Source organism: Pseudophryne corroboree, chromosome 12 (assembly GCF_028390025.1).
Source record: "Pseudophryne corroboree isolate aPseCor3 chromosome 12, aPseCor3.hap2, whole genome shotgun sequence".
Lineage (NCBI taxonomy): Eukaryota > Metazoa > Chordata > Amphibia > Anura > Myobatrachidae > Pseudophryne > Pseudophryne corroboree.
Window position 1 is genome coordinate 8,827,086 of NC_086455.1, and position 17,799 is coordinate 8,844,884.

General features: G+C 45.4%; 1 protein-coding gene across 2 annotated transcripts in view; it reads right to left on the reverse strand.

Moving 5' to 3' along the window:
* Positions 1-17,799, reverse strand: part of LOC134980198 (nuclear receptor subfamily 1 group I member 3-like) — a 46,381-nt gene that overhangs the window by 10,608 nt on the left and 17,974 nt on the right. For both annotated transcript variants that reach the window (XM_063946897.1, XM_063946898.1), the window contains exons 2-5: positions 11,448-11,695; positions 11,037-11,167; positions 6,691-6,884; positions 3,623-3,825 (exon numbers count right to left, since the gene is read on the reverse strand). In XM_063946897.1, coding sequence (XP_063802967.1) covers positions 3,623-3,825; positions 6,691-6,884; positions 11,037-11,167; positions 11,448-11,695 — 776 coding nt within the window. The remainder of the gene's footprint in view (positions 1-3,622; positions 3,826-6,690; positions 6,885-11,036; positions 11,168-11,447; positions 11,696-17,799) is intronic.

The window sequence follows — 17,799 nt, forward strand, 5'->3', positions numbered from 1 at the left end:
TGCCCTTTATACTTATCTGTTGGATTCACCTTTTTAACAAAATACGCAATTTCTTACAGTATTTGGTATAGATCTTAATTTACGTTCAAAATTACAGGTTCAACATATGCCATTTGTAAACTGTCATCGATATGGTTGTCATATCAACTGAATTCTGATTGACATTATTTGCTGCGCTTACTTTTGGCTGTGAACCAATAAAGACAAACTGCATAAAAAAGAAATAAATCTGCGTGCGGTGGGGCGAGGCAGGTGAGGCAGAGCCTTTCCTATAATACCAACGTATAAGCCAGCGTTTTGACTAAGGTATATGGAAAATACAAAGAATGTGTTAGCAATTATTCTAATAATTTTTATATGGGGGTATTTCCGAGTTGATCGCTAGCTGCCGTTGTTCGCAGCACAGCGATCAGGCAAAAAATCGGCACTTCTGCGCATGCGTATGGGCCGCCGTGCGCACGCGCGAAGTACTTTCACACAAAACTATGCATTTTTACACAAGGTCGAGCGACTCTTTTCAGTCGCACTGCTGATCCGCGAGTGATTGACAGGAAAGGGGCATTTCTGGGAGGTAACTGACCGTTTTCCGGGAGTGTGCTAAAAAACGCAGACGTGTCAGAAGATAACGCAGGCATGCCTGGGGAAACGGGGGAGTGGCTGGCCGAACGCAGGGCGTGTTTGTGACGTCAAAACAGGAACTAAACTGTCTGCAGTGATCGCAAGGTAGGAGTAGGTTTGGAGCTGCTCAGAAACAGCATGACATTTTTTTCAAGCAGTTCTGCTAACCTTTCGTTCACACTTCTGCTAAGCGTGTGCACTGCTGCTAAAAGCAGCTAGCGAGCGAACAACTCGGAATGAGGGCTTATGGCAGGTGAGGCAGCCTATCTTCTCCGAACATCTCTAAATTTCCACCGCTGCATCTGTGTATAATGCCCACGTGCACCCTTGGGCTCATATATTGTGTGTAAATCTGTCTCTGGTACTAGCCAGTGTCTCCTGAACCATTTACCTCACCGCACGTCCCTGGTTTTTACCCTTTTTAAGTTGGTATCAACATTGCGCCTGCAGTAACTTTGGTCTGCCACATGGTGGCAGCACTGCTCTCACACCGTCTAGTGCCATAAATAATACTGAAAAGGTATTTTATGCTAGGCGTGATTAATGGGCAAAGATTAAATTCATAGCACCCCTGTGGTGCCAACAACTATATATACATTCTTATAGCTCTCCTATGGGTATCTAGGCTTCCCACTCAGCCCTGATTGCTGCCGCACTTTCTTGGGGGTTTCCCATGTTGAAGTCAATGGGGCAGATGTATTATCCTGGAGAAGGCATAAGGAAGTGATAAACCAGTGATATGTGCAAGGTGATAAAGGCTCCAGTATGTAAATTAACAGTTAGGAGCTGATTGGCTGGTGCATTTATCACCTTGCACATATCACTGGTTTATCACTTCCATATGCCTTCTCCAGGTTAATACATCTGCCCCATTGTTTGAAATCGTCATGCTGTTGTACAGCGGAGATCCCTACCTTAACACTCCATGGTTTGTTGGTCAGCAGCAGTTGCAGGTGATTGTGGGCAGCAGGACCCCAGAGAGGGACCCCCAACACCAATGTGCTACTCTGGCAAAGAGGAAGGTTTAACCCGCTTTAAATGATCAATTTTATCAGCTGTCCATGTCCTAAACATCACATTACTACAGATGTCCCCACCCTATGTACTATACCTCGTCTTTCTCATTTTTTCATGGTATTTTTGAGGCACTAAGGGACTATTTGGAGGCACCTGGTGCACAGTAGATGTATCGGGCAGTTATGAGAGGTAGACAAATGGAGTTACTTGACAAAATGCATGTAATGTCGACATGTTCTGAATGTTGACATGGATGGGGGTTGACATGTGAAATGTTGACACTCACAATATCAACAGTACCGGAATGTTGACATTGTGAATTTTGACAGTCGGCATGTTGACCATGAGGATTTGCGTTGGTGAGGTAAGTACGCCAAACTCTAACATTAACCACAGCCTAACCCTAATCACATCCTAATTGTAACTCTAATCACAGTCTAACCCTAATCGCATCCTAATTGTAACCCTAAGCACAGTCTAACCCTAATCGCATCCTAATTGTAACCCTAATCACAGTATAACCCTCATCACAGCTAATACTAATCCTTATTGCATCCTAACCCTAATCCTAATCACAGTATAACCCTAACCCTTGTCACAGCTAATCCTAATCCTTATTGCATCCTAACCTTAATCCTAACCCTAATCACAGCCTTAACCCTAACCCTAATCACAACCTAATCCTTTCCCTAGTCACAGTTTAACGCTAATCCTAACCCTAATCACAGATGATAACGGTAAATTGTCATGTAACCAGGAACAAGGATATCTATAAAAGAAAAGATTATCATGGCCAGAGAATAAGTGAACAGACACACAATTATGGTGTTCAGCAATACTCCAGGCACGATATAATAGAGTCCAAGTTCACCGGACGTGCGGTATGCCGGCTTAACTCGTATATTTTTAAAGAGGCAGTCATTTACAAGACAAAACCATCCCTTGTAATGACTGCCCCTTTAGAAAAATCTCTATGTTTGGCCACCATCCCGCATGTCTGGCAAACTCGTACTCTATTACATCCCGATGTCTGTCAGTATTAAGCACAAGGGGTTTATATACCTTTTTGAACAGGCATCATATCATATTCAGAGCATGTGTAAACGTTTGCCAAAATTTTATCAAAATCATGTACACACTATAAACTCAATTTTGTATTAGCAGCAAGAGGCAGTATTGCCTAAATTATTATTTCTAGACTTTTCTACTTATACTTGGCAGATATTAAAAACTTTGCTCATTGTCTGTGAGAAAGAACAAGTAGCAGCATTCGAATAGATATATTGCACCATCTGTATATCTTGGACCTGCAAGGCTCATGGGAATCTTTGCTGGCAATGTGAGTAAAAATATGAACCGAAGGACAAATTCCCAGTTCTGCATGTCAGCATACATTTGAACAAACCACTGTTCTGAATTTAACTCTAAAAAAGACTAACTCTAATCTTAATCACAGCCTAGCCCTAATCGCAGCCTAATGCTAATCACAGCCTAACCCCAGTGCCGTTTCTTGGGGCGGGCGAGCCGTGCAACCGCACAGGGCGCCCGCTGCGGCACTTCTGCGGGTCCTTGCTTCCCCTCCTCCCTCTTCACGAGTACTTGGGGGGCAGAGTTTCGCGGAATGACGCTGTTGCGTCGTGACGTCACAACGCAATCGCGTCATTCTGCAAAACTCCGCCACCGAGCGGAGTACTGATGACAAGAGGAGGGGGGGCCAAGCTACTAGGAGGGAGAGGCGGTCGGCTGGCCGAGGAGGGAGAGTTGGGCCGAAAATCGGGAAGAACCTCTGCAAATGTAAGTCTATCTCTTTCTCCCCCCCCCCCCCCCCACTTGACACTTTTCTGCGTAATGTGTAAAATGGGGACACTTGCCTGCCTAATGTGTAAAATGGGGACTCTTGCCTGCCGTACTGTGTAAAATGGGGACTCTTGCCTGCCGTACTGTGTATATCCGTTCACATCAGACCTGAGGTTACCTGCAGACTCACCGGAAAGCTGGTATCTCTTTGGCGAATTTGATGATCTGTTGAATCATGTAGGTGCTGAGGTCGGCAAAATGGGGCAGTTCCCTGAAGGCATCGGTCTGGAGGACGCCGTCAGTCAGCTGTTGGGCATTTGGTGACAGCCTCCTGTCATTGGGGCTAACGCTGTCTACGGAGCGGGGTGTCCATTCGGAAGAGAAAGGAGATCGCTGTGTGACAGAATAATTGGAGATGGTGGTTAGCATGCCAGAATCTCTTGTCAATCACTACAACATCTATGAGTCCAGTGGTGAACATCTCCTTTCATTTACCCTCCCCACTTATAACCACTTCCGCCTCCCCACTCATAATCACTTCACACTTCCATCTCCATATCTTCTCCTGTGCTGCTCCATACCCATGGAACGCACTTTCACTTCCAATGAGACTCTCCCCCTGCCTTCAGTCCATCAATTGCTCCTTAAGAACTCACCTGTTGATCAGCGTTTCACTGTGTTTCTCCTAGCTCCACTAGCACTGGCCCACCTTCCTTACTCCCATAATCACTTGGTCTTCTCCTTTCTTGTTTCAGCTCCTCCCCTTAAGAATGTAAGCTCCAATGAGCAGGGTCTCCCTTCTTGTCTGCTCCCAGAGTCCCGCTTCATCCTCCTCCGTCTGTCCTTGTCTCTTACCTCCAGTGCATTCTCTACATTACTCATTATTCACTTTGTGCCTGATTAATGTTTGTAAATAAAGCAAAAACCAACTGGGCAAAACCATGTTGCACTGCAAGTAAAGCAGTTGTAACATGTGCAGAGAGATTTAGATGGGTTTTTTTTTTCTGTGCAAGGTAAATACTGGCTGCATTTGCATGTATCCCACAGCAAGACAGCTTGTTTTTACAATGCACTTTAGATTTCAGTTTGAACACACCCCATCCTAATATAACTCTCTCTGCACATGTTACATCTGCCCCACCCGCAGTGCAGTATAGTTGTGTGCAGTTGCTTTGCTTTTTTGCTTTACATACAAACATGAATCAGACCCTTTGCCTGCTACGTCTCAAATTTTTTACATTATGCTGTCTTGTGTTGTTCTTTTATGCTTCTTGTTGCCTGTCTTTATTATGTGCTCTAATTCCGCATAACATAAAAGATAATAATAGTAAAACTGACAAAGACCCACGTCTGTTATCGGAGCAAAAATGCTCTGCCAGGTTATCTCACAATCTCCGGGCAAGTAACGTTATACGCTGGGCGCAGCTGCTATCCCGCTGTGGTTAGTTTGGGTGGCACCAACTTGTACTTGATGTTCTAGCCAAGAATGTGCCTCCTGGTCACCAACTATGGGTTGTAGATCACTGATATTAAACTCAGGAGACCAAAGGTCAAAGGAGGAGAACATAATAGATAATAATGACGGTGAGGAGACCATAAACATTCAACTCTATGGCCTCATGGCCTTCTCTTGTCTGATAAATCTCCATAGGGCTGTCATTGCTTGTGCTCCATCACTGCGATTATTGATTACAGATACCTCACTTATCAGCCAGTAAGCTTCTAGCTGTCATTTATCAAGTATGTTCTATAAAATGATAGCAAGAATCTTATTGGTTGCTACAGACAACACATCCAGCTGACCTCTTTAGGGTGCTTGCTACATCTTCCCTGGATCCCATCTCACGCATATAACAAACAATTTCATTTGGGGTCCTGATATGCAACGCAAGGGACCGGTGTACCCCACCCAACACATCCAATAGCCCATAGCCCCTAAATTCTGTTTAAGTGACCAAACAAAAATGAAAATAAAAGAGTTAATAATATTTCTGGTCCCCACTAAACTCGCCCAAGTTTCAAGAGGTACCAAAATCTGCAGGTGTCTGAGATAAGGTGGCCATTGTGCATTTACCCCTGTGGGCGACTCCCCGGGGGCGTATTGGACATAGAGCTCACCAGGAAGATTCTGTGGGGCCTGGTTTGTGTGTTGTCATGTGACCCCACCCCCCCACATGACAGGCGGCCCACCGCACTCAGTACACTGCCTTGTTCCCATTAATTCTGTTATTCCATCTCTGCAGTACAGCGACTCTGCCATCCAGTGATGCTGCCATGTGTACACGGTATGTTATACCTCTGGTGCTGCCCATGTCGGGCCACTTCTACAAAATGTTACAGGGCCACTTTTAGTTCCCAATCCGCCATTGGTCTGCAGCAAAAGACGCAAAGGTAGGCCACAATTGCGTATAACCAGGCCCTATGAGGAGGGATCCCGCCCCCCTCAACAGACCCCTTCCCCTCATCAGACCACACCCCCATTAGGGCTGCTTCCATGAATTTCCCGGGCTGGTGTTCCATCCCAATCTACCCCAGGCAACCCCTCAGGGATCCTCTCAGATCCTGTGACTGACAGCAGAGGGTTAGTGATCCAGCAGATCTCATACATGGAGCTGTATAGGATCACCTAGGTTCCTTGTGCTTGTACTTGGAGGTCAGCCGTATTACTTAACGTGCTCCATACTATGGGGCTGATTCCGAATTGCCCAGATCTCTGCTCTCGGATGCATGTACTGTACACACTTCTGCCTGTGTCTGTCCTGTTCTCAGATGCAACTTGGACGGATCTTTTTTCATGAAACAGGGAGTGAAGTGTGCGGTGGCAAGGCATGTTACCACCCTGACTTGTGGGTGAGTGTACAAAGCCCCCTGCAAGGGACCTCTCGCCCCCGGCATGGGGCAGATACTAATGTGGCGGCCAGTGTAACGCCAATGGGCAGTGCGGCTTCCCTCTTGCAAACGCACAATCCCCCGCTTTAGCTGAACGGATTCTCTCGCATTAGCATAAGGTAGCATGGGGTGTATGTACTAAGCCTTGGGGAGAGATAAAGTACCAGCCAATCAGCTCCTAACTGCCATGGTACAGGCTGTGTTTGAAAAATGACAGGAGCTGGTTGGCTGTTACTTTATCCTTCTGAACTTTAGCTCTCTCCAAGGCATAGTACATAGACCCCTAATAAGATTATAACATACATTTCAATGTTGTCCTTAAAGCCTCCCTTCGACGCCCACCCGCCCTCCTCGCCCTGACATACTCACCCTGTAACCCACAAAATTGTTAAAATTGGAGTCAAAGTGCTTTCTGTGTGCCTCGATGAGGATGGCGATGAGCTGCTTCTGTTCCTCCGTCAGAGACCCCACCTCCGACACCTTGTGGACCTTCTGCAGACGCTCCTGCTTCTTCCTCACCCTCAGCTCGCGTCGCGCCACCAGGGCGTCCTCTGACATGATCACTGAGAACCGCAGAGTCCAGAAAGGGTTATTAAGGCCTGGCAGCCGTCGTGGCAACACGCTGCTTACAAGACACACACATGCATAACACCACAGGAATTATAGGGGGGGGGGGAGTATGAGGCTGCATCAGGCATGGTGAGTGCATATGCCCTAACTTAGTCATTATGCTGTTATGTGCCCCAGTATCCCGCAGTGGTGCGGCTGCCGGTCGGGGTCCCATCGTCTGTCTATTGTTTGCACCTGATTGCCAAATACGCTGTATATTGTATTGGGAGCCAGAGCAACAGCGCATTGACACTAGGGGTCCCAGCTAAATACAGGTTGCAAGTCTCTAATCCGCCCCCCTACTTACTATCAGCCGCAACATCTGGGCCTACATTAGGTTAATGCTGGTTTAACCTTTTCATTGGCAAAGTGGCTACGATGTTTTCCCAGCTCGGTTGGGAGTCTAGGAGTTAATCCGATCTACCAGAAAGCGGGCTGGGGGGGGTTAGTGTGTGTGTCACCGAGCGCTCGCTTAGGTAGAAATATATTAATGAGTAAGCTGGGATATTGCCTGAAATCAGCCCTGACATTTCGATCCATGGCTCAATATCTGATTGCCTGGGGTGATTAATGCCTTAATTAAGCGCTTCCATCTCTCTTATTAATGATCTGGGAGACTTTTTTCTTACATCTTTAACCCTTGCAGATTTCCAATAACACCCAGCAGCACCGTGGTCCTGACTGATTGACTTTGGAGATAGGGAATCGTTGACTCTCTTGGTCGGTTGTGGAACTGCAATCCATCTTGATGCCTGGGCCTGTTGGGACTTGCAGTTCCCCAGCCCGCTGGAGATCCAGAGACTTGTCTGGGCAACAAGATCTAGAACTCCAGACATTTGCTAGGGACATGCAGTATGGTAAAGGAGCATCCGCTGCTGAAATCTGATTTATTTATAAAATCATTGCAGGAGTTATTACTGGATAGAGGGGGGAATTCAGACCTGATCGTAGCAGCAAATTTGTTAGCAGTTGGGCAAAACTATGTGCACTGCAGGGGGGCAGATGTAACATGAGAGAGTTAGATTTGTGAGGGTTATTTTGATTCTGTGCAGGGTAAATACTGGCTGGTTTGTTTTTACACTGCAATTTAGATTTCAGGTTGAAAAGACCCCACCCACATCTAACTCTCTCTGCACATGTTTCATCTGTCCCCCCTGCAGTGCACATGGTTTTGCCAAACTGCGAACAAATTTGCTGCTACGATCAGGTCTGAATATCCCCCCCCCCCCCCCCCGAGTACAATACAGGATTGGTAAAGCCAAGGAAATATTCTAGTATTTTCCATGATAATTTGGCCACTGGGTGGCACTGTTCTAATGTGTGATTGACCGTAAGAAGATTTAGCTGAATATTGGTGGTCATTCCGAGTTGTTCGCTCGCAAGCTGCTTTTAGCAGCTTTGCACACGCTAAGCCGCCGCCTACTGGGAGTGAATCTTAGCATAGTAAAATTGCGAACGAAAGATTCTCAAAATTGCGACTACACACCTCTTAGCAGTTTCTGAGTAGCTCCAGACTTACTCGGCATCTGCGATCAGTTCAGTGCTTGTCGTTCCTGGTTTGACGTCACAAACACACCCAGCGTTCGCCCAGACACTCCTCCATTTCTTCAGCCACTCCCGCGTTTTTCCCAGAAACGGTAGCGTTTTTCGCACACACCCATAAAACGGCCTGTTTCCGCCCAGAAACACCCACTTCCTGTCAATCACACTCCGATCACCAGAACGAAGAAAAAACCACGTAATGCCGTGAGTAAAATACCTAACTGCATAGCAAATTTACTTGGCGCAGTCGCAGTGCGGACATTGCGCATGCGCACTAAGCGGAAAATCGCTGCGATGCGAAGAAATTTACCGAGCGAACAACTCGGAATGACCACCCTTATTCCTGATTGGATCGTGTTTGCAGCTTCCTTATGATGGAAATAAAGCAAAGCTTATTGCATGTGATTGTCAAACTTCAACTCCATTATAGGCTTATATCCAATCATTTGTTCACCAAGTGATAATCGCTTGTGTTTCCCAGAGGGGGTCAGGCTTTGTACATGTATGGCCAGCTTTGGTCTTTCACATTCACTATGATAGATGTAGCTCTAACCTGCTGCACTGTAGGAGCTGCTCTGCTAACCTCTACAGAAGGTGCCGTCTTTCAGCCATAAGGAAGCTTAGACATTGTCAGCTCCAGGCTGCAAATCATCTTATTATCAATATAATAAAAAAAAACAGTTTATAATGCAAGCTTCTATGAGAGGTCCACATGATAGCCCCCTGTGTGCTGCAGTTTATATCTATAATTATATATATATATATATATATATATATATATATATATAATTATATATATATATACAGTATATTGTCTTCCAGTATGTGCTGCCTTGTTAAACAGCCAGTGATTGGTCGGGCAATTATCAGCTGCAATAGAAGTGCCTCGGGGAATGATTTGGGATAATTGATTGTTTCATTGAGGTTTTATTGATGTAACTATTGTTTGGAAATAGCTTTTAGTGAAATGTACAAGAACCCGCCTGGTGAATAGGGAGGTGCGATGTAATTTTATGTTTTTATACCTGGACGTCTTTCATGATTTATAGTATTAATTTATTCTACTACACTTCTGAGGGTGAATTCTTTCCCGTTATTGTATTTCTCATTGCTCTCAAAGCATTGTACGTCTTGTTTCTGTGGAGTGCCTGCTGAAATTCTATTCCGCCAATATGGAACCCATAGTCTGTGGGGGCAGTTCACTCCCATGCGATGACAGAGATGCGTCACCATTGCGAGCGCTCCCATGCTGTTCTGACGACCGCAACAACCTCGCACCTGCGCCATAAAATGCGCAATGCTGCTCTGGCAAAATTCCAAGTGATGTCCGCAGCCGCCCACCGCTCAGATTTATATTACCTCCGTTATGTCAGACTGTGCAATTATTTAAAGTTAAGTGAGTAAAGTATATGTCCTCTCTATATGCTGCGACTAAGATATGGGAATCCTGCGGGTGGTCCGCCAATGGCTCTCACTGCCAGCGAGACGGGAAAGGCCTAGCCAGAGAAGGCGCCCCTCCGGGCCGCAGGGACGGGGTAATACAACTGGTGTTGGGGACTTTACAGGTAAAATAATAATAATACATTATATCATTTTGTATATTAATATATACTTTACAGAAAGCATCTAATAATATGGAGAGAAAAACTGGTAAATACTGTAATGTGACATTTATCCAAATTGTCTCCCAGGCTTTGCCGTGTCCTGCAGTGAACTCAATATTAATATTCATCACATCTACACAAAACTGGAATATAAAGCGCGATCGCCACGGGCAGACCCACACAACGTGTTAATGGTCCCCCGTAACCCCTCCCCCAATCCCTGCGGAATTGTGTCACAGTTTCCTCTCCCTCGCACATCCCCCTGTCCCCCCTGGGGGACCCTGCGGCCTCTCTCGCCTCGGCTCTGTGTTGCACTACATGTCCTTGTACTGTAGCTGCAGTCATCCCCTGACTGTGGCTGATGTTTATTGAAAGTACATCAAAGGAATAAATGCTATAAACAGTGATGGGGAGGGGGTGAGTAGGCCGGTGGGGAGGGGGGCGCTGGGCCTATTTATAGCCTCTGTTCCTGGAGCGGAGTTGTGTGCAGCTCGGCCTGGATTAGACAAGAGGGAAAATCTGCGCCGGATAACAGGCTGCTGCAGTAGAATCAGCTTCTGCAGTCGGAGCCTCCTCGGGGATAATTGACCTGACATAATAGGGAGGGAAGATAACCGGCTGCAGAGGCTTCTGGGATTTCTTACGGAGACACGGAGCATTATTGGGCCTCCGCAATCAATGTATTTGGCTGGCTTTAATGGACTCTTTCAGGTTCAGCGTCGCGAGGGGTGAGATCAGGGGTGAACCTTGACTCTCTTATTAGTAATTGCTTTGGGGAGGGGGTTGGTGGGTGGCAGATATTTCAAGCACATTAACAAACACTTAAGGTCCTAATGGTTCAATCGTTGATCCTTGTGCTGAGGGATAATAGAATTTCCTCTGAGAAGAGGCCCATGTCTATTCCACAATGCAGAAAGAGATCGAGAAGGGGAGATGGGGCCAATACGGCCCGTCACTTACTGTCTCTCCTCATCCCCACGTCAAGGCATTTCTGGAGCCGGCAGGCCTGGCACCTCCGGCGCTTGTTTTTGGCGACGGTACAGGTGCGAGTGAACGGACAGGTGAAGGTTAATGCTTTAGCCATGGAACGTCTGAGGAGATAAATGGGAGACAAAGCTGATGTGGAGAGAGAAAATAATATCCCTGGGGGAAAAAAACCCATTTACACCAAATTCCTCGTACAATCACTGCAACCCCTTCAAGAACCCATCGCCATCATTGGTCGGGCTGGGAATGAGAGGCAAAGTAAGGCCGTTTTAGAATGAATACACAAGAAAAACACTTTGCGCCTCATACCTCAATAATGCCGCTAACTAGTGGTCCAGTGCCCTCAAAATGGCCGCACAAAGAATCCCTGTAAGTTCTGCTCACCTGAAGAATCCTTTGCAGCCCTCGCAGGTCAGGACGTGGAAGTGATACCCGTTGGCCCTGTCTCCACACACAGTGCAAACCTTCTCCTCAGCGTCTGGGTCATTGTCCTCTCCCTCGCTGGCCTTCACACTCCGTACAGACGTCCCCAGGGATCCGCAGCTGCTGTTACTGTCTTCTTCATACACCGGGTACACGCTGGGGGTCCAGTCCTGCTGGATAATGCCGGGACCCAGCTCCTGGCTGTTCATCTGCAATATGGGAGAAAATCAATAACATAAAATAGCAATAAAAGCAGAAAGCTTGGATTAGTGTAATAAACATATAGGAGCGCAGAGTCCTGCCGCTCAGGTGTCAATTCTCCATCAGCCCCAGGTTTCAGCAATAGGCAGTTTACAATAAAGGGCCTCTTCATCAAGTAGGATTATTATTGTATCAATGACAGTAATCAGTGATCGCTGAATTTAATGAAAAATATCTATCCACGCATATACCTATATATACTTTATGTATCTATATATATATATATATATATCACTGTTGAAACTAAGCTATACTGAGGCCACCTCATAGGCAAAAGCAGGGCGGGTTTCTGGTTGCCCCCAAACCCCCCTCCTCTTGGCAAGTGGCTCAAATTATGACAATAGCAATAGTATATAATATGGTTTCTAGACCTGCCACCACATCATGCTGTTTAGCGGAGCTGCCGCACATGCCCAGTGGTAGCAGCTTCTTCTACCAAGTTTGCTGTGCGTGTGTGCACTGGACCAGAGAGCAGCCACCAGTAAGAAGAGACAGGAGCCTTACCATTAGGTGGGAGAATGTGAGCTTAGAAAGTGCAGTACTGGTTCAATTGTGTTTGTGTATTTATTCATTATGGTATGATTATCCTTTTCCTGACAACTTATCTTGTTTATACTATGTAAGTATGTTTGATACGGCCTGTACTATACACCATTATAGTGGTAAATATTAATACTGTATTCTATACAGCATCCAGTGTTAAAAAGACCAATTTTACATTAATGTCCGGGGTTGGTACTAGGTTTTTCTTCTGCTCCCCCAGACTCCCGCACTTGCTCCAGTGTTCTGCAGAGCGGGAGATTGTGGAACGCATTTGGAAACCCCCCGCCTAACGGGAGATGTAGGGCGGATCAGGAGCGTTTATTCGCTTCTTGTGGGAAGAGATGACGTAAATGAGATAATAATTACGACTCTGGGTGAGAGATCAGAACCGCAGTGAATGTGTAGTAAACCGATGACCTTGTTGGAAAGCACACCTTTCCCAGAATGCTGATTACCTGGTGTGACAACACGTGCAAATATTTCATCCAGTCCCGCGTGCTTACATATGCCTGCAACCTTTAGCCCGGCTGTTGCTGACCTGTCCCATGGTGACAATGAAGAATTTGGAGTGAAATCTACGTACATTAGGGACAGATCTAGATTGTAGGGAGTCATTATTTTTTTATTAGTGCCCCCTGCACTTCTCTTCCTAGACCTGAATATGGCATAATGGCCTCTAATGGTTTTCACTAATACCGCAATGATGGTGCACATTAGACGCACAGATGGCTCAGGAGACTGCTCAGTGGGACATAAAACGTGGCCATTATTAAAGTTTCCCTATTCAGAGCAGCCTGTCGCTGTTACTAATAGTCAGGATGCCACCAAGCTTAGTAAGTATGGGAAGAAGCTGCAGATAGGGGAAGATATGGCTCGTACAGGTTACTGTAAAACGCATGAAAGAGCGGGCTGCGGAATTGTATCCATTAGCGCAGAGAAATGTCACAATTACAGCGCGGGGATCAGGCGGAGTAGACGCAATAGAAACAGTAGACTTACAGCGCGCACCTGCGACATTGGCGCTGCGCCTTTGTAGCGCTCTGCTGATCAGGGAAAACAGGAAAACGTTAGATTTCTGCACATTTCCTGATCTCCTGCGCGCAGGGCGCACTTTACTTTCAATTTGGAATAAACATTTCTGGACCGTTCTGTTTCTTTTTAATTTTGAACGAAAGGAAAAATAAAAATGTTACATTTGATTGTAGGTTTCTCTTAGTTATTTGCCGGCAATTTTTCATGCCTCTTACCTAGTGTGGCGCCAGATTTGTCCCCTGTCAGCAGGTTTTGGAATGACACATGAGATTTTCGGGCTCTCCTCCTACCCATGACTTGAACAGGGCATCCCCCCTATTAGAGCGGCAGACAACTCTGGATAGGGGAACTGTACTCATGGCCAGGTGACGCGCTTGTCTACACAGAATCTTGTGCGCACGACTTAACGACACCCCGCTGAATGGAATTAGGGGAATGATGACAATGGCCGATATTTGCTGCAATCATTTTTATTGCCGCTCGGAACTCACGAAAAATCGACGTATGAATAAAGATTTCCCCGTATGCGGTAAATGAAGAATCGTGGTAAATAATGGATGGGAACGGTGACGCTGCACTTGGCGAGACTCCAGAATGTTACTTTCCAATCTCATGCAATTTTAAACACCGTTGTTCCCTACCCAGAGGGCTGAGCGGCATTCCGTGTATTTTCTGGGTCACTGTGATTTACAGCTTGCACCATATAGATTTATTATATAATGCTATAGAGTGTGATCGTTCTGTCTGGGAGGCTTTACAACGTTAGTGGTGTTGTACAAGGTTGTTCCGTACACTCACACGCTGCCAACGGCTGAATAAGTGTTAGGGTCTCCTGCCCTGTGCTGCCACGTCGTCATGGCAACCGGGAGACAAGTGCTAGCGGAGTAACCTGAGCGCAGCTGATACTCCGGTTCGGGTCTTTTGCTGTGCAGTGGTTATAGGCTCTGTGCATGGCAGGGGATCCGGTGCTGGTTTTTGTGCTCACAGTCTTTGAGGTCTGAGTGGGGCGTGGACAGCACCTGCTTTATAAGGCCTCTTTTCAGGGTAAGCAGATGCTGCTGAATCTTTGTTGGTTAGTCAGTTTCTGAAAGTTAGCCAGCACTGTGTAGCTTTGTATTTGTTTGTTGCTTACTGCAAATAGGCCTGGGGATTTGGTATTACACTCTGCCAATCCAGACCTAGCAGTAAGACTGGAGGTCAGTCGTTTAGCTGCTGGGGTTCTGTTACTACTCTGTGAACTTAGCAAGTTTGCGGCTGTATTCTAAGACTTGCCTGTCTAATCCTGTCTCACTGTGCTAGGTGTCAGGGGTCAGTTTAGTGGCAGTAAACCGAACCTGTGCACTGCAAGTGAGAATTAGGATTGTGGAGAATCTCCTTGTGTCTATCATTCCATCTCTGACCAAGGAGTTTACTGCCACACCCGTTGGTAACCCTTTAGGTTTTGCTGTTGCCCTTAGCAACAGCATTTCGGGTTTTCTATGTATTAAAACACAACATCTTGCTTTTCACATCTGAGCAGTTCTAATACTAGGGAGATACCCAGTTCCTTAGCCTCTGGGCTTCTCTGTTCACGTTGTGTGTATTTTGTTACCCTACCACCTTCTGTGTACGTTATGTCATATTCCCTAGTCTGTCTGTGAGTCCATTTGTTTTGCATAACAGTTCAAACACCAGTACATTCCTGCAGGCACTGGAGTGCATAACAGTCCTGACACCAGTACTTTCCTGCAGGCACTGGTGTGCATAACATATTCAGCAGCCCAATACTCCTGTTGAAATTTTGTGGGAATATGGAGCATACCCCTCAAAATACGTTGCAACAGGTGGTTGATCAGGTGCAGGTCCTGACTCAAAATTTAATGATTTGTCCATTAAAATGCACACCTCCCAGGCTGCTGGCGGAGCTCCCGCAGCAGCAGCACCTGCAGGGGTTAAGGAGCCGAAAGTAAATCTCCCGGATCGTTTTTCTGGAGATCGCTCGCAGTTCTTTTGTTTCAAGGAGAGCTGCAAGCTATACTTCCGGCTTAGGCCTCAGTCTTCTGGTCGGAGATTCAGCGGGTGGGCATAGTGATTTCCTTGCTACAAGGAGACCCACAGGTCTGGGCATATGGGTTGCAGCCTGACTGTCCGTCGCTTAAAAGTGTTGATGCTTTTTTTACGGCACTGGGCATGTTGTATGATGACCCTGACAAGACGGCCTCAGCCGAGGCTCAGATTTCGATCCTTAAGCAAGGGCGAAGGCCAGTTGAGGTTTACTGTACGGAGTTTCGGAGGTTGGCCCATGATACCCAGTGGAATGACTAACACAGGAGAGGAGAAAGACTCTATGTTGGGGCACTCTTCATCAAAATTAGACATTTAAAACATAACTTTTAATAATTTATAGTAAAAATAAAGTGACACTGTTTGTAAGAATATGTTTATAAATAATCATGCATGTAATTTGCTTGATAATTTATTTTATCAAATATAGTGAGGAAAAACGCATTGGTGAAAATTATTTATAATTAATATATAAACTGGGAAAAGGTCTGTCTGTAATATATGACAGGTTAATAGTTTTGTTCCCAGGGATAGAATACCTTGGTTTGGTTATCTCTGTATTTATGAATGGTTCTAATGAAAGGGAGGGTATGTATGATATAGGATATAGATAGAAAAGAGATTAATAAACAATGAAAAAATTGAAACAGTTGAAAGTGATGTATTAGGATGTTGCCTGTGTGGGTTTATATACACCTTCTGCTCAATAGTTAGGCAGCCGTGTACCCGAAGGCTTTTGCTTAAAGGGTACTGAGTTATTCAACTTTCTGTTTCTGACAGAAGTCTGAAAACGCAAGTCAATGCTGATAAGGTATAGTAATATACTGTTAGACAATTTAGGTAACGGGGGGGGGGGGGGGGGGGGGGGAGGGGAAATGCTGGATAAAGACAAAGAAATAATTGTATGCACAGCGTATTTGATGGTCACTACTAGAGTAATTGGATACTAGAGAGACAATTGAAGGAAGAAAAAGAAAGAAATAATTAAGAAGGGTGTCTTACTTCTGCTGTTCAGCTGGGTTGTTTACTGCACCTGGTGTTCGCTGTTGGTCCCCCACACAGTTACTGGCCAGGCCTGCCACAGATTTGCTTCCAAGATCGAACGGGATCAGGCGTATCCTGTGGAGTATGGCCGTAATCTGCTGAATGAGAGAGTATGACTACCAAGATGCTTCTGCTGTCCAGAATGATGGATGAGAGAGCATGAAACGGATAGGCTAGCTGGCAGGGAAGCTAGAGAGATGAAAATTTTAGCTGAAATAGCTTATGAGAGACAGGAGAGGCCCTGATTCTCGTCAATGCATGTATGCTGAACAAATATCATGCCATATTGGATTATATGAATAAACCTTGCAGCAGTAATATTTTGCTGAAAATAACGTTATTTAAATCCCTAATGCACAGCAAAAACAAAAATGGTGTACCACTATTAATGATCAAATAACAGATTGCATCTCATTTACCACACATAAGAGACTAGTATATATGAATAAACCTTGCAACAGTAGTATTTTGCTGAAAATAACGTTATTTAAATCCCTAATGCACAGCAAAAAAAAAAAAAAAAAAATGGTGTACCACTATTAATGATCAAATAACAGATTGCATCTCATTTACCACACATAAGAGACTAGTATATATGAATAAACTTGCAACAGTAGTATTTTGCTGAAAATAACGTTATTTAAATCCCTAGTGCAGAGCAGAGAAATGGTGTACCACTGTTAATAATCAAATAACAGATTAAATCGCATTTTCCACACATAAGAGACTAATAAAGAAGAGATGAATGATAATGAAAATAAATATAATGTAAAAGTAAAGGTAAAAAAAGGAAAAGATATGAAAATAACCTCCCTCTTCCTTTCAGAAAAGTATTTTCAACAATGATAGAGAATTTAGCACTCCTTAGTAAGGATCACCCAAATCGGTGTACTTCTTATTATAGGATGGTCATGCTCCTATTTCACATAAATGCATATGAATGAAATGGAGTGCTGCATAAATACAAAATACAGAGAAATGATATTTGAAGGGAAATATTCTTGCCCTAAAAGGGCGCTTACTGAACCCTTGTATTCCTTGTCATTCCTTATCAGGGAGTGGGCTGCGCAGTCCCACTAGATCCCGCTATACCAAACGGACCGTTTCACCGCAATGTCGGCTTGCTCACTGGTAATTAGTATGGTTTCAGAATGAAGTATATATGATGCAGGTTTAATTACCTGATTGGCCGCAGGTGGTCGGAATGAGTGCGCCGTGTTTGCACGGCGATTCCGGAAGTGACGTATGGGCTACGTCCCAGCGGAAGTCATGGGAACGCTTTGCGTTCCACAGCCGTGGAGACGCTTTGCGTTCCACTCCGTTCGGCTGTGTCTGTGAGGGATCCTCGTAGCGTCTGACGTATGACGCATGTTAGGGGAAGGGGTGTGTG